This window comes from Oxyura jamaicensis, chromosome 1, assembly GCF_011077185.1.
Source record: "Oxyura jamaicensis isolate SHBP4307 breed ruddy duck chromosome 1, BPBGC_Ojam_1.0, whole genome shotgun sequence".
Taxonomy (NCBI): Eukaryota; Metazoa; Chordata; class Aves; order Anseriformes; family Anatidae; genus Oxyura; species Oxyura jamaicensis.
Genome location: NC_048893.1, coordinates 139,925,246 through 139,945,318, shown reverse-complemented (window position 1 = coordinate 139,945,318; position 20,073 = coordinate 139,925,246). Strand labels below are relative to the sequence as shown.

At 38.8% G+C, this 20,073-nt stretch overlaps 1 protein-coding gene across 3 annotated transcripts in view; it reads left to right on the top strand.

Moving 5' to 3' along the window:
• UXS1 (UDP-glucuronate decarboxylase 1) overlaps positions 1 to 19,723 on the top strand; it is a 54,693-nt gene extending 34,970 nt beyond the window's left edge. For 2 of the 3 annotated variants that reach the window (XM_035316897.1, XM_035316916.1), the window contains 6 exons: positions 7,110 to 7,229; positions 11,946 to 11,989; positions 13,214 to 13,274; positions 14,668 to 14,725; positions 16,743 to 16,846; positions 18,901 to 19,723. In XM_035316897.1, coding sequence (XP_035172788.1) covers positions 7,110 to 7,229; positions 11,946 to 11,989; positions 13,214 to 13,274; positions 14,668 to 14,725; positions 16,743 to 16,846; positions 18,901 to 19,032 — 519 coding nt within the window. In that variant the 3' untranslated portion in view covers positions 19,033 to 19,723. The remainder of the gene's footprint in view (positions 1 to 7,109; positions 7,230 to 11,945; positions 11,990 to 13,213; positions 13,275 to 14,667; positions 14,726 to 16,742; positions 16,847 to 18,900) is intronic. The other variant, XM_035316906.1, reaches the window with a different exon arrangement.
• Positions 19,724 to 20,073: the final 350 nt, after the last annotated feature.

The window sequence follows — 20,073 nt, the reverse complement described above, 5'->3', positions numbered from 1 at the left end:
ATCATAAAAAGCCTTGATGTGAAATGTAGGGGTAATGAAAACTGTTGATAGAATTACAACTGAAAAGGCAATCAACAGTGAAGAACCATGTAGTTATTGAGTAATCAGATAGAAAACACGTAGCTATCTTGGAATAAAGCAGTTCTCTTCTAAATGTTTTTTGGAAGTTTATCCTACATTCTCTAATTGTTGTTGGCTGTTTTCTTTCCTTGATACTCATTATAGAATTTTTTTTTTAAGCATTCAGCATTCTTTATTTATGTTGCTGTATGAAGTTTGCTAGCAGTTTGCGTAAGAAAAAATGCAGAATTGATACTTTTTGTGGAAGAATGGAGTTGGATTTATAGTAACTTGTGGTTCTGTGAGCATGAGGGGAGAAGAGAACCATAGATTCGTTAAGGTTGGAAGAGACCTTCAGGATCATCTCGTCCAACCATCACCCTACAAACCAGTGTCACCCACGAACCATGTCCCTAAGCACCACGTCCAACCTTCCCTTGAACACCCCCAGGGACGGTGACTCCACCACCTCCCTGGGCAACCCGTCCCAATGCCTGACTGCTCTGAGAAGAAATGTCTCCTAATAATTTGTGTTGTTGAAGAGTAGTGGTCTTTGTTCAATCCTTTCATTGCTGACAACTAGGGGCGTGATGTTCCCCTTTTTTCAGTCCTCAGGGACTTCACCCAATTGCCAGGACTTTTCAACTGTGATGGAGAGAGGCTTGGCGACTCTATCAGCCAGTTCACTTGGGACCCTGGGATTCATGTCGTTAGGTCCCATAGACTTGTACCTGTTCAGATTCATCAGGTGGTCTCAAACCTGCTCTTCACTTACAGTTGGTGGGACTTTGATCCCCCAGCCTCTGTCTACGGGTTCAGGGAGTTGAAAGACTTGGGAAGCCTGTCTGCCAGTGCAGACAGAGGCAAAGAAGTTGTTGAGTGCCTCAGCCTTCTCCATGTCTGTCGTTACCAATTACTCAGATATAGAAACTCACTCCTAATCTAAGAAATTATCTACCCATAATTGCTTACACACTACTATTTTCACCCCTCAGTCTATTTTCACAGATGTTAAAGGCGCATGGTGGCCCCCGGGGACGACTCCTGTCACCCCAGTGCAGCAGCCCGAAGGAATCTGGGTCCTCTCTTGTGCTCTTCCTCGAAACTCTGTGCAGAAGGGACACCATGTGTTGCCCAAGGTCTGGGGGATGGGAAAGAAGCACTCACACAACCCCGAGAATTGGCAAGAGTTGTTTATTGCCGGGACATCTTGCAGGCAAGCCTGTGGGATGTCCGTGAGATTTAGGGGCTCCAAGCTAATGCCTGGGATGGGGCCTGAGCAACGAGTAGGGAGCTGGCTGGGCACTCCTGTGATGCTGTTTGTGCTTTCTGATGGCACAGAGTGAAGACATGCCAGGGTAGTCCCAGTTCTGTTCTGGCTGCGGTGGATCCACTTCCATTGCCTTCTCCACATCTTCTGGTGGATCCAGCTTCATGGTGTTGGGCAGGAGGATGAGCCAGTCTTTGCCCGGGACTGCCCAAACAGGATGCCTTCAATTTGGCATGTTTTCAGGCCAGGATGCCAAACCAGGGGGTTGACTTGTTCCACCCTCAGGTCCCATGCTGCTGTTAGCTTGATTTTTCACGCCTGCGATGCCAATGATATTGCTTATGTGTGTCTGTGGCCTGCACACCAGAGGTCCCTCGAGCACTTGTGTATCTTGTGCTGCTGGTGCTATCTCTCTGCCCATGACACGTTTCCTTGTCAGCTGCTTTCCTTCTTGGTGCTGCTCTGGATGGAATGGCTGTCCTCGCAAACCAAGCAGAGCCGCTTCTCCCCTTGCTGCCTCTAGTCTCCTTTCTGCCGCGTACTCTGGCTGTCAGAGGGCCTAGTAGCTCAGCGAGTGGTGGGCCAGCAGCAGGGGGGCCTGTTTTATGGAAGAAGAACCATGTCATGGCTGAAGCAGTCTCATAAAGATGCAGCCTGGCCTCTCATGGGATCATGAGTAGTAGGGAATCCCTCTGTAAACAGAGAGTTTCACTGTTAGAATATGTTTCTAAATCATATTAGTCCATCTGAGTTGTCAGAACTTTGTTATACAAACAACACGTATACAATGGGAGTTTTTTTCTGTCAGTGCAACAACACCATTTTTCCAGATTACATTAAAATAAAGCAGGAAAAAAAACTGTCTGGTCTTCTTGCTCCTATTCATGCAAAATGGCTTTGCTAGTGTTGTAGTATCTTTATTGTTTGTATGTGCTCTTTTCTGTTAACAATTACAAAACATTATTTTGCCATAGACAAGGTCAAAGCCATGGACTAAACAAATACAAAGCAGTTTCCTAATAAAAGTCTGAATGCTTTTTGTGGTCTCTGCTCAAAGTTTGTGTTTTTTTCCTTTCCTTTCCCTTCCCTGCTGTGCTGTAAAAAGTCCTATTTTCTTATTTCCTTCAGGTAATTGGAGAACTTAGTCCTTTGTTCCTGCTATTGTTGCACTGTTGTGCAAACTGAACTTTGAAGTCAGGAAAACTTTAAGCTTTTTATTATTATTTATTTTTATAGATCTATTCACATCAATAGGTTTATTGAGCGTTTGAATAAGAATAGATCCATAGCACCATTCATCTTTTGATGCAAACTGTGTTTCTGATGTTTTTCTTCAATTTGGTACACCTCTTTTTTTTTTCTTTAAGATGTCTTCCTCATTCAGTCACCATTGTTCTGAAACCACGGACAAGGCATGCCATTGCCTTCCACCTGTAACTGTCCTTGTCATACTAATTCCAGAACTCTCCATCATGCAGAAGACTAAAATTAAATTGTTTGGAATATGTACTGTTACTTGTTTGCAGGTATTTCTGACCCTTACTGGAAGCTGTGTTAATGCTCTCATTCACTGGATTTTATTTCATTGTTTATGTTAACTGTTCCCTTACATTCTAAAGCCATACTGTTCAGTAAAAGGCTAACGTTAAAATCCCTGTCTGAAGGGGATATGCTAGTAATTCAGGCATAAATGCACTTAAATGGGTATACATCTCTTCCTAGTGGCAATATCTCCCATCCAAATGTTGTTAGAACAGACCTGTGTCCATGTTGTCTATTTACACTACATACAAAAGGTACGCAAGCTAAGGCAAATGCTAAAATGTATCAGGGAAATAAAAAATAATGATATGAAGAGACCTTAAAGTGATGCAATAGCTTCTCTAGTCTGGGAAGTGATTTATAAGCATGGTAATATTCAACTGTACTAAAGGTGTGCCCTAGTTGTGTTTTGAGTCAGACGATTGTGATTGCCCTTCCTCACTCATCTAGGAGCTTATCATTTATTAAATTCAGATGTCAGCATCAGGATACATTTGCAAAACAGTTCAAAAATCTTGCTGTTACCCAGGAACAATCCTCTTTCTATTTATGAGGTAGGCAATACATATAAATATATATATATATAATGTAGCTTAGAGGTTAAAAAACACATCCTGGATGAACCGTGGTGAACTCTTAGTTACTGTGCTGTGATTACAGTTCAAGTCTTGGGGGAAAAAAAAATCAGAGTTATTAAATAATCTCTGAAACACATGAGAGAGAATATGAATCGCTAAGAAAGTGACTAATAAAACAAGGGATGCAAGCAGCAATTTTCATAATTTTAGCTGAAATATTGGTATATACTTCTGTCAGGTCACAGTGTTATTCGTGCAACTTTCTAGGCTTCCCTGGCAGATTTTTTTTTTTGTTGGTGAATCTCATTGTCTGATGGAGAAAAGACAATTTCAGCTTTCCTTCTCCTAGTTATATATACAGGGAGTTCTAATTCATGCTTGCTGTTTAGATACATCCACAGACTTCACAAAGAAGAAAGTGTTTGACATTTTTAGTGAGAGAAGTTTGCCTGAGACTGTTATAAACTTGGCCACAACATATGTTTCAGTTAAAAGAACCTCTTGGCATTTCAGTTATATTCTGTATTGATCTGTTTTCTGAGACAGTCAACACAGGGAGATAACTTTTCTTAAAAGGCTTGTAAAACTAAAATAGGTCTCTTTAAATTCTAATCATAGCATCCTTGATACCTTGAAACTTTCTGGGGCAATGTTCCAGAGAACTAACTGGCAAAGACTCATGCTGAAGACTATGGAAAAGCTTGTTTGTGTTTGGGGGTAACTGCGTAACTAATGCTGCTTTTTGACTGAGAGCTGTAAAACAGTCTGAGGTTTGGTTCAGTATGATCAGCTTATACCCACCTGGTTTTCTGTATTCCACTGCTTTTACATTTATTCAGTGGAGAAATCTCTGTGAGCCAAAACAGTCTTTCCTGCATTTTTTCTCTCTTCCCTTTCCTTCTGTAGAGGCATGGTCTCTGTGATTGTGTCCGCGGTGGTAAATAATACAGTGAACTGAGTGTTTTGATAGCCCCCAGTGCTGTGTTTGATTAGTTTGCTCCCAGGCTCTTTTTAGGTTGCTCAAGGAACTTGCTCTCTGAGTAATCTGCTGGCAGAAGACATGGTCTTAAGCAGTGAGGAGAGAAGCCAGTTGACCACATTTGATCTTGTTGTCACGGATTAGTCTCAAGCTCTCGTTTGTTGAGCAGTAAACATGGGACAAAGTAGTTTTCTCCTTTCTCTAGGCAGTAATAAAAAAATATACCTGACTTAACTGCCAGAACTCCAGGGAAGTGATTGACTTCGGTCGTGGGAATACCGTGGGAGGTAGTCAGTTGTAATTAATATGTTGTTGCTATTTGAAGTAACAGCATATAGGTAAGAGTACCATGAATATTTGTACGCGATTAATGCAAAAAGGGGTTAAAAAGTACTGAACATGCATAAAGGATCATCTGAAAGGAGATTCTCATGAAATGGTAAAAGAAAATTTAGGGCAATTATAAAGGTGTTGATGCCAAAATCTATTTGTTGAAGAGTTTCTTTTTGAGAAGATAGATCAGTTTTACAGGCAAAAATGAATATTCTGCTGCGAAGAAAAGAGATTTTCAGAGCCGTATGCTGCTGAGAAAAGCTTTGCGAGACAACACTATAAAGAAAAAGTTACTCATTTTGAAAGACAACATTACTTTTTTTTTGTGGAAAAAAAAATAAATAGGGAGAGGAAATACTGGATTTGTTGTGACTATGAGTAAGTGCCTATAGAGCATGTGTTGTTTTCCTTTTCTAGATCCCTCTCTAGCTTCCAGCCAACAGTGGAAAACAAGGCTGCTTCTGTAGCTTGTGCAGTACAAGAGAGGCTTTTTGGTCAGCATTGTTTAATGAGTTATTTTTATCTTGAGTACTAGCTTCCAAGTGTCTCATTTTCAGTACTTGTTAGTAATGGCAGTATCAGAAAAGCCTATGTGAAATACAATCCCTCCCTGGAGGAGTCAGTCACCTTTTAAGACTGAGTGCTCGGGAAAGCAGAAGAACAAGAAACTCCATCAGAGTATATTTTCAGATACAGTGAAAGCAATGGCCCTTTAACATGCTGCTGGAGGTATATTTTTTGACATGTTTTTTTTAATTGCAAATGAAGAACGTGTTCCCAGCAGATGCATTTTGCATGGAAAGGGACTCTGCTCTTCGCAGGGTATCTCAGCAGGGTGAAATGAAGTGGGTGTTGTGAGGCTATTTTTTGGCTCTGTTGTGGATGCAAGCTTGTTATGTAACAAGACCCAAGACTGTAGCTTTTCATATGGCACAAGTTATCTGCTTGGTTAGTGTTAGATTGCGATATGCCTGCAAATACAGATAGCATTTGCTCATGAAACCTTACCTGCAGTTAAGCAGAGCTTAATGTTGCTTGGCATTCTCCATACCAGGGATGCTGGGCTTTACTACTTGGTGTTTCTCATTTGTCAACACCAATCAATATCTAAAGCGTTAAAAGTACCTTTGCCTCTCTGACTCTCCCATTTGTAAAATGTTAATGCTAATGCTTTCACAAAATTGTTTTGAGTATTAATTTGGTTATGAGTCACTTGGAGCTCCAAAAGATAATACTAAGTGTTGTGTGTGTCATCTGAAGGAATAACTGTTTGTAACTGCAGAAGCTTGTGACTTGAGTGCAACTGGTTCAGCTGAATCAGCAGCAGAAAGTTTGCTTCAGTCAAAAAGTGTTTCTGGTGATTGATGCAAGGATGGATTTTTCTGGAAGGAGGAAGGACCAGGGAGCATGAAGATGATGCATAAACTGAGCTGAAGTTAAAACCTTCCTTGCCTTGTACCTATCATGGTAGCATCTCCTTCCAGCATATCATGCTTCTGTGAACTCATCTGGAGCCAAAATCCATGCTTTAGCTAGCAAAGGCCAAGCATCCTTCCTGTAGGCTTTATCATGAACTGTCTCTTGTCCAAGTGAATAAGTGTCAATAAACAGAAAATACGTGGAGAGAGACTACTTCTCACCTGCAGTCTCCTGTAGTTGAAACACTTTGTCCAGGCAGTTTCCAATTTCATGTTTATTGCATTTTTCTTTGAAGCTTTGCAAAATATCCTCCAGAAAGGTGTTCTGGGAATGATAGAAATGTGTTTTGGGGAAAAAAAAAAATAACAAAGGTATTGAAGAGACCTGGATTATAATGCATGTATTTACACAGCTTAATAAGTAGCAGGGAGTTAGTTAAGCAACATAATGGTTGTGGTTACAAAGCCACTTTATAGCATTGGTAAGGACGTTTAACCTGAAGCATGCAATTTTTCTAATCTTGGGAAATGCTACCCTGGTATTATAATCTGATGATGGTGAGATTTCACTTCAAAAAAAAAAAAGTCTACATAAGCCCCAGGTGGAATAAATTGTTGTTGGATGGGTACTAATGAAAATTGTAAAGTTCTTGTTAGAAGAAAATGCCTGTGCTGAAATCATCAGCTGTTTTAACACTGATTTAGAATTTGCATTACAAATACTGAGAACTAGTATAAATTGTCTTGCTGTACAGTTTCCAGTAGCGTTGATGAGATATTAGAAGTGTTCCATTGTGAGAAAACAATGCATTCTAAAACTGTAGGAAGGATTCTAGGAAAGCTTTTGGATAGGGGAGAGTAAATTTACACTTTTAGGAAGAAACAGACTCTTACTAAGGTAGTTAAATTTCTTTTTTCTTTGCCCACAGGAAGGAGTTGAAGTGAGAGTTGCCAGAATATTCAATACCTTTGGTCCTCGAATGCATATGAATGATGGTAGAGTCGTCAGTAATTTTATCCTACAGGCTCTCCAGGGAGAACCACTAACAGTAAGTAATGACCTGTCAGTGACATGAAGAGTTGTATGTCTGTGTATTGTAAGCTTGTGTGCTGTGAGGGAGTCTGGATTTTAGAAAACATGGAGGTTACCTCACCCCCAAAGATATGCTTGAGCTTGATACGTTGAAAAATTGTATAGAATTATGCATGCAAGGATGTGCTCTGTATTGATGTTGCTTTCCCAGCGAGAAATGAGGCTACTAGCTGCAATCTGAGAAAGTATTTTAGTCATCCTGAGCTTGAATCTCTTGTATGTCACAACTCTTCAATGTGGTCAGGTTTAGAGAATCATGGTTTTGTATTTCTTCCCGTTGAAGAACAGTATCTGAACCATTTCTGAAAGTTAGGCATCAAAATGTCTTTTTGCAAGCTTGGATACCAGCCTAAATTTTCTGTGAGTAATATAGCATCAAAGGCCTTCAAGCTACATCATCAAGAAAGCAGGCCAGAACTGGGTTTTGTTACCATTGACAACCGGTGTGGTATAGATGGCCCACATCTATAGAGCTAAATTTTCCTGCCTTCAAAACAAGTTGCTACATCCAGACTGTTTGCTGGGAATGGTTCTTGGCTCTTGATAATACTTAACACGATGTCACAGCATTGTTTGGGAGAGCAAGAGCTGGCATGGGCCAGAACTCTGCCAAAGATGCTGTTGGTAGTTTAGCAATGCGGACAGTGCCTGACCTATGTCAGGACATGGTTCAGTGGTAGATTTATCAGTGCTAGGCCAACAGTTGGACTTGATAATTTTAGAGGACTTTTCCAACCTAAATGGTACTATGTCCTAATCCTGTTTAGTTTAGTTTGTTATTATACAGTATTAAATGTGTATAAAATAAATGTGACAAGACATCCTGAAAGAGGGAGAAATAATCTGAGATTGTCTGTGAACTCAGGGAAACATTTACAGTGTGTGTGATGCACAACAGAATTTCATACTCATTTGTTAATGTTGCCTAGATTAGAAGAGTGAAGTGCCAGGAAACCACTCAAAGGCTTCTGGACTCTTGTTCTGATTAATGACTAAAAAGTACCTGCCAACTGTTAAATAGCTAATAAATAACTCAAAAGTTGCTCCTCCACAGGACAACTGTCTTGAGACAGAAATAGCATTCCTTGTGTTGGAGTCTGTAAAATCCACAGTTCAACCAGGACTTCCTCTGGGAAGTTGAAGATGATCAAGGAGGGAAAGGATGAAAATTCTGTGACAACTCCCACTGCTTTGATTCTTGCAGAGCAAAATCTGAAACCATCATATAAGCATGTCTTCTTATAAGCCAGCACTGAGACTGCAGATGCCAAGGCTCAGTCTGGGGTAGGTGACAAACCTGTGAGCCAGCGTGCCTAGTCTGTACTGACAGGAGTCTTTTCAGCACTGAATAGGCTAACTGCACAACTTGTTTAGTACGGGTGTTGGGGAAGTGAGTCTGCCACATAAATTTATTCCCTACCTATTTGGAAATAAGCATTTGCCAATATAATTTCTGCTGTTTATGTGCTGGAACAGTGATGTTAAGCAATCAGAGGAGAAGAAGTTATTTGCTAATAGTAATCAAAAATAAGTAGTTAATTCATTTATTTTTTTTATTTGGCTGGAATTTTACATTTTTTTTTACTACTGAAAGCTCATGTCAAGAGACCAGCCCTGTGGGCTCTTCTTTTTGTGTGGAAAAACTTCACTAAAATATGATCTGAGATGTTTGAGTGTTGTACGTCAACAATAAATTCTGATTTCCACTTGCCCCCCCCCCCCCCCCACTCAGATTATGGCAAGAATGAAGTGAATTACGATATAGCAATATTCCATTTCCTCTCTGTACATTCCTGTAATTTATTTGGGAATAAATGTTATTCCAGGCAGTAAATTTGCCTAGACTGAGGGTGTATATTAATTAGTAAGCGTCGGGATCAGAGGATCCGTTAGCAAGGCTGTCTGTCTGGAAGAAATTATAGGGATGCTTCCCTTTTGTTTTTGCTTTCAGCATTCAAAATTTCATTCCTTGTGTCTCAGAAACAACTAGTTATTGATGAAAAATGCAAAGCTTTAACAGAAATACTCTTCAAACATGAGTGCTGTGCTAGCCACTGTACAGCCAGGGTAATTAGTTGCCTGAAAACTGCTTTGTTCTTTCCGTCTGTTTGATGGTGCCCTAGATTTGGGACTGATTTGTAATGCTTTGTGGGATAGGAGAAATGTATGTAAAAGGCAAGTCCTTGAACCAGTCCTTTCTTGATGTGATCCTTCTGACATTACAGTGCAGCAGGCAGTCCATCAGACTGCCCACGTCTATCACAGTAACTTAAACTAAAGCAATTGCACAGTAGAAAAATCCACATGGGATTATTTTTCCTCTCGAAACATCCAAAAAAATCCTGTAGAGAGTTTAATTTTGTTACCCACTCAGGCATCTCCCAAAAGCTGCAGGTTGAGGCTGGCTCTGTTTGTTGCAAGACAGCAAGCAAATGGCAGCCACCAAGAAGATGGAGCTTCGTGCTTTGAGACTTTTGATTGTTGGCGGACTTGGTTGTATCAAAATATGTATGTGTAACCATATACTTATTTGCCAGTATTGTATGCTTCCAGGATAGTGTCCTGGGGCATAAAGTTTGAGCTACTAAATGATATTTAGAAAGCTTATCTAGCCTATAAAAGATCAGAAGGTACTTCCATCCGTTATGTTTGCTCCCCTAGTGCATGTATGTAGTGAGCTTTTGCTGTATTTGGCCTCTAAAACACTCTTTTATCCAAGCTGCTCAAGTTTTATTGAAGGCAGTCCTGTAATCTTTTATAACTAGACCTGAGTGAAAACACTACCTGGAAGTTTTGTGGAAATTTACTCCATTACTAAATATAGAGCAGTTAGCATGTTTTCATACATGCAACCCTTGGGATATCTCAGACCATCAATAAGTCCAGAGTCAGTGCTGTTCTTTGGGAGGCTTTTTTTTTTTTTCTGTTATAACTGCAAAGCTGTCTAGACTTCATCAAGAAGGTAATAGAGGATAAAATAAAGGATTTTGCCTAGCATGGGGAGTAACTATCTGCCATTAAAAATGATGGTACATGAGAAGAGAGCCAAGGGGAGAGTTGTTTAGCTCACCAAGTCAAATAAAATGAATTATCATCAAGGAGCAGTAGTTGAGACCAAAAAATGTGTGTACCCTTGTATTATCACGGAATTTGGCTGACAGGAATATCTAGTATTGACCTTTTCAGAAACCACATGTATTCAATCTCTTGGTTCAAAGTAGTTGTTCAAGTGGAGTAAATTGATCTCACAAAGTGCAAACAGTCTTAAAGGCAGATAGTTAAAAAGAAATTGAAGCCTATGCAGACATGACCATCATTGCATTTTATTGTTGTAAAGGAAGGATTTATTAAGAGAAACTAAAAGGGGAAAACTACATCGTATTTTCTAGCCGCTACCTGCATGTAGGAAAGGTAGCCACGTTGGGTGACTTCGCACAAATCATGCACAGATTACTTAGTTGTGTCAAACTTATCCCATGAACCAAAACAAGGCGAACAGGAAGCTTTATACATACATAAAATGTAATTCCTGTTTGCTTTGAGAGGCCACCAAGCTGCTGGTGTGTTCTCTTGCATGAGTTATTAGGGAAATGCTTAAACCCCCAAGTCCTCAGGATCTTACCCAGAGCCTACTGAAATGTGAATTCTTTAGACTTTGAATCTGCCTCAGACAGTGGGCTTAACAAGCAACAAATGTTGCTTGTATACCAATTCTACTGTCTTTCATGTCCCCTAAGAAAACAAACATGTTTTCAATTCTGTCCTTCCAAAAAGCTTTTCTCTTGTAGCAGTTTGGTGGTAAGATGTATGTGTCCTCACTTAAAATTAAGTGTTTTCCCCATTTAAGTATGCCTGCCTATAGCTTTCAGAATTTAAGTATGTTTATTATTTATGTTTAGTACTGCACACAAACTGTTAACAAAAAAAATCTGATACTGTTATGTGCATTTTAAGTATGCTTTAATGTCTGTTTTGAACTTAAACAACTTTCTTGCTCCAAAGTGTTAATGCATAACCAGAGAACACCCACCCACCCACCATGATTTTGGGGGAAAAAAAATATCCATACAGATGATTTTGGGAGTCATATTTAACTAGAAATGATTTTGACTTCCATTTCCTCAGATAGTAATATTTAGAGAGCTGCATGATTTTTTTTGGTGGTGTACTGATTCCTTGAAACACTTACTGCTATTTTTTTCTTTACTATTTTTTTTAAGGCCATGAATGCTTTGGTGGTCTCTTAGAAGTTGGCTGTTGTTAAAGAGCAAATAAAAATTGCTTGTCATAACCACATCTTAGTATTCTGAGGTTTGCTCTAAATATTTGGTTCTCTTTTCTGGTTGAGTGCATGCTACAGCTTCTTTCAACGTTCTAGGAGAGGACAAAGCATCACTCTGTCCTAAACTGCTAAGAATGTTTCCTACATGCAGAAGTCTGCATTAATGAGATGCATAAGGGTATATTTACCGGAGACGCTTCCAAGAACAAAAAGGCCTTCAAAGAATTGATGCTTTGCCAAAAGACTCTGCAAACATGTCTTTTTCCTTTTCTGTAACACAAAGCTTGTGTCTCAGGTACTTTTCCTTTGGAATTCTTACTAGGAAAATATAATTGTTCTAGAGAGGACATCTATACTTCTGTAACTTCTCTAATTTTCATCTGATTTTAGGTCTATGGACCTGGAACTCAGACAAGAGCTTTCCAGTATGTCAGGTAAGCTTGCTCATGCTGCCTGATATTTGTTTACTTCACTTGATGATTCTTTGGGCTTGCCTACGTAGTTTGCACTTCATTTTAAACAATAAAATAAATTATTTTCATTCTTAGGCAAACTTTACTTTTAGAAGGGAGGCACTGAAGTTTTTTAAAATATCAGGAAATAACACATGAGTTGGTTCAGAGCTTTGAGTTAAAATATTAATTTGCTCTTCCCTTAGAGGGAGAGCAAGTATTTGGTAAGTAGGTTTTTGATGCTACTTTAAAGTCTGAGCAGTTTGTAAGTCCTAGGGTTTTAATGCAATGCTGCCACCTTGTGGTTTTCGGGGTATAAGTGTATTACATATGCTTGTATATTCCCTTCTGCCGGAAGGAACAGGCTGAGGAGGTATTGCTGTAGATAACGTTTGTAGTGTAAGCAAGGCCAGAATGTACTTGAACTAATGAAAAGTGAATGTAGGCCTTAGTCTTCTATCTCACTAGCTGAATTTCAGGGCCAGGCTTCTGGGTTGCTTTCATCATGCTGTACTTGGTGGAAATGTTGTTCTTTCCCTCTGCTGAAAGTAATAACAGTGTTGATAGAAACTATGGAAACCCATATCAGTTCAAAGCATCCACTCCTTTCATGATTATAAGCTGTAATGAAAAATATCTGGACTTGTGTGTCCAGGAACAAGCTGATAAATTGTTGATAATCCAAAATAACTTTGGGTTATGTTTCTGGGGGAAGGTACCACCAAAATACTCCTTTTAAAAAAATTGTCTTAAAATTTTCTGGAAGTGAGAAGACAATTCAAAAAACAACTTGCAAAACAAGTAGTGGTGGTGTCATGTGCCTCTGTCTAACAACTTACTCTGTTTGAAATGGGCTTCTAATAAGTTTGTGTACTGGAGCAAAGAGAAGTTATTAATTGTTTCTGAGTAACGTAGTTTTTCTTGATTTTTCTTTCATGTGCTCAGAGGAATTGTAGCCATTATATCCCAGACATAATCACCCTTTAAAAATAACCTGTAATTCAGTGTATCTTACAACAGGGACTGTGGAATAAATAACGAAGGAAACATGCACCCCTTGAAATATATGCTGTAAATCTGATTTCAGCATTTCTCAGCTGACTGATCTGCTTTACTGGAGTTCTGTGGAAGCAGCTCTCTTTTTAGACATGAACATTATTTATAGGGAAGTGGAAATTGCCTCAATCTGTTCTTCCCTTTTTATAGTGATCTTGTGAACGGGTTGGTGGCCTTGATGAACAGCAATGTCAGCAGTCCTGTCAACTTGGTGAGTATGAGATCTCCACTGTACTGTGTTTACTGTACAGGAGCCAACATCCTCTGGTTTTTTTCCTTGTTGCTGATGCTGATTTCTAGAAGAAATAAACACAGCAAAAAAATCTCTTTCCATTATGAATAAACCCTGTATTCTCTTTATAAATATGAAGAATGAGCACACAGGTGTTGAGATGTGATAGTTTCAAGAAGATGAAAAATTTGCTATATTGTTTTTTGGTTTAGCAAGAAAATTCACGTAATTAGAATAGGAAAGAAAAAAATAGAGCAGGATTCCACAACCAAGAAAATAATTGAACTCTAAAAGCACTGAAGCTCTTACCTCTGAACAAATGGAAATCACTTCATACTAGCTTTGATTGGAGGACAATGGGATAGTGTTTGATTGTGTAATTTTCTAATATTGATTAAGGTTGCTTAGAAATTATTATTTTTAAATAGGTTGTTTGCTTTGTCCCATTTGTTATCACCCTATCCTCAGCAGTGGATATAACAGTAGAAAAAGGATGCATATGCCCGACCACTTCTATGTATGTCAACTTTTGCCAAATCAAGTACTCAACTCTGCAGGACAGTGTTCACTTGATTTTTCTTTTTTTTTTTTTAATTGTGGCTGTAAGTTCATTTCTGTATTTCTATCCAAATATTGATATTTTTTAGCCCCATCACATGTTTTGCCTCCAGAAAACTCAGCTTTTAGACCTGTATATAGCTAAATGTTCAGCTGTAGATCAGACAAGATGTATTAAGTGTGTTAAAACAAGGAATGCTAGAGATGGAAGGAACTGAGTTTCACGAGGATGAGCTAATACTAACAGGAAGCTTTCAGCGTTTTATTCTGAAATGTTGAGATGTTTCTTATGTGCAGGTTGGTTGAAAAATAATGTCAGCATTAAGAGCAATATTATATAGGAAAGCAGGTAGCCCATATACTTATTTTTATGCAAGATGCAGTAAATTCAGAAGCAATTGTTTGCAGTGAAATTGGCTGCTTTTTCCGATTTGGGTGAACTGAGAACTTAGCATTCTTCCTTAAATGAAGTCTTCATTATATTATCCATCCTCAACTCAGCAAAGTTCTTGAGTCAATATTTTGAACCGATGATGTGGTTGTGTGGGCTCCTGAATTGGGGCACGTGGCTTTGCCCATTTGTTACATACTGCTTCTTGAGTACCTCCTTACACATGTTGAATTACCAATGAAAATGTGTTGGAGGGCAGCTTTTCTAATGGATATTCAGCTTGTCAAAGTTAGAATAGAAATGAGTTATAATGTTGAGCTTTTTCACTTCAACATGACCCTTTTAGAACTGTTTAATATCAGAAAGCTAACATATCTTAAGGTGTTCAATTGCTGTTGTAATGAATATTCCTTCCATTTCTAGGGAAACCCAGAAGAGCACACTATCCTAGAGTTTGCCCAGTTAATTAAAAAACTTGTTGGTGAGTATGAGTAATTCTTCAATGAAGCTCATGAAGCACTCGTTAAGATTATTATTTCTTGATTAGTATGTGTAATATATGGATAATTTAATTGGTCTTTGGATTTCTTAATAACTTTATCAAAGTCAATTGTATCCTGACCATATAATTAAATACTAACTAGATCATCCAAAGCCTCTCAACTGTATGTAAAAGACTGCATGAATAGTTGAATGAATACATTCTTTCTGTGTATCTGTGTGATCTGTGTCAGTAATTTTACATAATGTTTATGCAAGCTACTAGATAATTACCTAAAAGTGAAGAGTCTTCCTCACTGCATGCTGTGAAAACATCTTACATCCTAGCTGAAATATGGATACTTCAGCAAGGTGGTCCTTCACAATCGTGCAGGCTGTTCTCCTTCAATTACCATTAAAAAGCTTCATGCTGTGGTGACAGTCTTTCTCTACTCTTCTTTGATCTACCAGCGACTTGTGCAAGCACTGCCAGCTTCTCCCTTGTTTGTGGCTTGGAAGAAAATACTGTGGCTTTCCTTCATGCTTGCTCTGATATCTGTAGCAAATCGGAGCTCTCAAGAATGGAAGCAAATGGCTGTGCGCAATCCTCTAATGTGGCTTCCTTGTGAGATGAAGCATGCTGGTGCCGTTAGTCAAGGGTTTTTAATCTGTAGACTCCACCAGTGCTTCTGAGGGACCTATAAAAGATGCCTGAAAAAGACAGGTTCAAACATGCAGTACAGAAGCTGATGCATGTGATGTTTCTAATAGAGGACTATCCCCACTGGAAAACGTTTGAGTCCACAGATCAGGGAGGGAAATTGAAAATCACAGCACCAAACCCACCTGGCAGATGAAATAATCTTTACCTTGTCTGTTCACAAACAGCTTGACTTGTTTCAATCTGCCTGGAGAGGCAATTTAATTCTACATCCATAAAATCTCACAGTAAAGTGGCATGTAAACTGTTTGCTAGATTTCATTATATAAATTGTCCTATATGCATCTTGTCATGAGGAAAGACAAGTACTGTGAGTATTTAACAATAAGACTGAGAAGCATGGTCAAAGAACAAGTGAAGTCTTTTTGCAAGACAAAAGCGCTCACAGCATCGCAGAACAGTTGAGGTGTGTTAGGCCATCTGGTCCAACCCCCCTGCTCAAGCAGAGCCACCTAGAGCAGGCTGCTCAGGACTGTATCCACGTGGTTTTGAAGTCCTCCAGGGAGTGAGACTCCACAACCTCTTGGGGAAACCTGTTCCATTTATCAGTTACCTCACAGTAAAAACGTGTTTCTTAATCCTCAGAAGGAACCGCCTGTTCAAGTTTGTGCCTGTTGCCTCTCATCCTATCTCGGAGCACTGCTGAGAAGGGTCTGGCCCTATCCTCTTGACACCCTCCATTCAGATACTTAACCACATTCAGATCCTCCCCCATACAGGATTCTACACATCCCTTTGAGCTTTGTGAGGTTTCTGTCAGCCTGTTTCTAGTGTGTCAAGAATGCTGGGCAACAGCACAGTCCTGGTATTGGTGTACCAGCCACTCAGTATTGACCCCTGGGATACACCAGTAGTTACAGGCCTCCAACTAGACTTTGTGTCACTCACCAGCACCCTCTGGATCTGGCCTCTTAGCTGTATGTCAGCAGCCTGTCTAGAAGGATCTTACAGGACACAATGGCAAAAGCCTCACTGAGGTCAAAGTGGATGCTCTCCCCTTATCTACAGAGGCAGTTATTTCACCAAAGAAGGTTATTCAAGTGATCGAGCATGACTTCCCTTTTGTGAATCCATGCTGAAATCTTTGTGAAATGTTTTTGTGAATCCGTGCTGTTGTAGGGCAGCTGGTTCACCCAGCTGTTGCATACAATGCAGCTGTGTCTGTGGAAGGCATTTCAGTGGTACAACGTATGAAGCAGAAAACAGCAGAAAGACCTAATGCTTCAGTAGGTAGAAAAAACATAAATGCAAAGCATAGTGAATCGCAGATGATAATGCACAATCTCTTGTTTGATAGGCAGTGGGAGTGAAATCCAGTTTCTCTCAGAAGCACAGGATGACCCTCAGAAACGAAAACCTGACATCAGAAAAGCAAAGTTATTGCTTGGCTGGGAACCTGTGGTATGTACAGCTGTATTACTGTTTTTGTGTGCCAAAACACAAGGAGGCGTACCATGTGATAAGGACATCTTTCAGTTTTCAGAATATTTGCTTAATAAAATCTCCAGGACAGTTCTTAAAAGGCTGTACAGTGCCTACAGTCTCTCATAAGTTGCCCTTGCTTGTGATTAATGAACTGCTGAGTAAGATTGCGTGCCCTGTGCCATGCAGAAGAGTGTATTAGGATTGGCATTTTTAACAGACTTAAGTAGAAACAAAATATCGTAGGCATTTTAACTTTTTCACATGCATATTCTAAAGTGGCTGCCTCCTGTAAGCCTGACATATTGTTTGAAATACGTTGTATATAGTTATGAGAATCTAATGAGTTTCCTGTTGCTGCCCTTATTCCTGTTTTTCTGCAATAACATGCATTATGGAAGGAAAAGATTGCTTTAACTTCATTAGAATATTTTTAGAAAATCTATGGAGTAAGACTTTTTAAGATGATTGATGACATCATTGCAACCAAAATATTTGTTCAGATTAGTGGGGAGAAATATGAGAATCGGATGCTCTGTTTTGTTTGAGTTCATTTAAAGGGAACTATGTGAAACTTGGGCAAAGCAAAATATGAACCTAATCATGAACCTAATCAGATGGAGTTGATGTTCTTTTCTTCTTTTCTTCCTTATTGTTTTAAGTTCTGGTGGACAGAACTTAAACCAGAGTAAGAAGCTCTTATTTTGGGCTACAGGTATCATATGTAGGGATGTTCAGGGCTTGTTCTCAGTGTAGATAAGCTTGGAACATGCTCAGGGTTAGCTGAACTGGTCTTACCATCCACAATAAAGTTTGTCTGTCCACCTCTGAAACTTGATTATTAGCCATCTGAGGTGGCCAAGATAGTGATTATTCTGCACAGCTGATATGTAAGAATTGCAAAATTCCCATGATCACTGTTACTTCTCAACCTTTCTGGTGAAGTTAATTGTGCGAATCTATAACAAAGCAGAGTTGATGATATTCAGCTCTGCTGAAAACAGCAGAACTGGTTTGGTGGTGAGGTAAGGACTATTCAGTCCCTAGAAAGAGCATGGTTTTCTTAGCCAGCTCCCCATTTGAGCTAGCATAATGGTTTGTAGGTTTTTATGGATTTTTCTGCAGACAAAAATCTTTACAGGAAACCTGTGAATCCATCTAGCAAATACAAGACTATTCATAGAAAAAGCTCTGGACCCTTCTGAAATCATTCGGAGACACCAGATGTTAATGGACTGTGCCTCAGAGCGCAAGGAGGGTGGAAGGAGTTATGATCATAAAAGGTTTAGGAGTTGACTTTTATACTTCTGTCCTGTTTTTGGTGCAGTCAGTACCAACATTGACTCTGACGTAGCAGCACAGTACTGGTACATCAAGTTGCAGGCACATTATTTTTGTGCTGCTTTTTTATCCTCCTGTATCAAAGATAGTATCAGCAAGCATTGCAGCATGAGACTCCTGAGAAAAGTGAATAATATTTCTGTTGTTCTGCTCTACAAATCATAGTGTTTAAATATAGGCATAGAATATGAAAAATTATAATTATTTTAATAGGATTTAAGGATATCAAATGAGATACTGGATGATAATTTGTACCCCTTCTTTCTTTATATTGATGCAAACAACAAACCCTACCACCTTTATACCTTCCTATGGTATATACCATTCTGTGAGATTCTGCAAAAGGTGATCCTTAATTATTAAAAACAGAAAGGGGTTATATTTCTGTGTACTTCTCTCTTTTAATGAATAATGCTCAAATTCTTTCAATCTGTTTTAACACTAAACAGGACAAACATAACTGTCTGATCTGATTTAAGTTTGTTAGTTTTTTCACTTATAACATCAGAAAATACATCTGGTGTTTGAAAGCTGACAGATGCATTAGCAGTGCAGAGATGTAACCAGTGTGTGGTGCTGTTAATACTTATATTGGCAAGAATTAAAGGACTCTCTAGCAGTCTTGAATAGCTGTATTAAAGAAGGTGCTGTTGTGAACTGAGTAATAATGATTCTCTCATTTTTGGGAACAGGTCCCGCTGGAAGAAGGGTTGAATAAAGCAATTCATTATTTCCGTAAAGAACTTGAATATCAAGCGAACAATCAGTATATTCCCAAACCAAAACCTGCAAGGATGAAAAAAGGAAGAACAAGACATAATTGAAGACTGTTAGTTGGACAGGAAATGCCCTGCGTGACATTTGACAGATGTAATTTTCTTTTCTTTTTTTTTTTTTTTTGGAAGAGACTTTGAAACAGGTATCATGAAGAACAAACTGGAATTTCATTCTGAAGCTTGCTTTAAAGAAGTGGATGTGCCTAAAAATAACAAATATTCCCCTTCCCCTGCAAATCTTGCCTTGCACTTTTTAAATCTGTCTTTTTATGTAAAATAGAGTAGAAACATCTTTTAGTATCTTCAAGTTTTATATCTTGCTGTGAGATCATTTTGTTGTGACTGTCCTTGACAGTTTTATTTACTGGTTTCTTTGTGAAGCTGAAGATAAACACAAACGGGATGGAAAATGCCAATTTATTTATAAAATGGGTACTATAAAATATGAGATGTTACTATGCATAAGAAAAAACTAGTGGTATTGTCAGATGAGACACTGACACCTAGTATAGAGGAGTTTAAGAGAATTCTGTATGAGAGCTTTATGTATTCTTTAAATGAGAGATTTTTTCAAAGGTTTAGTTTTAGTTGTACACTTGAATTTGAGATATTTTCATTGATTACCATGGATAAGGATATTTTGAATCACTACTGTGTTGTGCGTACTCTGGGAATAAAGTTAATGTATTATTGGTTACAGTGGTTGAATATGCTATTTTAATAAAATATTGAAACTTCTGTTTACTAGTTTGTGTTTCACTGTGGGCACATCTCTGGCATACACAATATATACACAGATGTGTAATTAATTAGAAAGTAACCCTGTAAATAATTGGCTCAAGGTTAATCGCATTTTGTCTTGCATTGCTCATCTCTTAATAGCTACATAGGAGAGGATGTGGGATGTTGAAATGGATAGGAAAACAAATCCTGATTTATTTAAATTCAGGCAGTTGATAGTAATGCAGTAGTATAAGATTTTCTTTAAGCCATGGATGCTAACTTCACCCTCCCTAAATGAGGAAATGTTTCTATTTTAAGCATTTATTGAACTGCCAGTAAATGCTTACAACTTCAATAACTATGCCT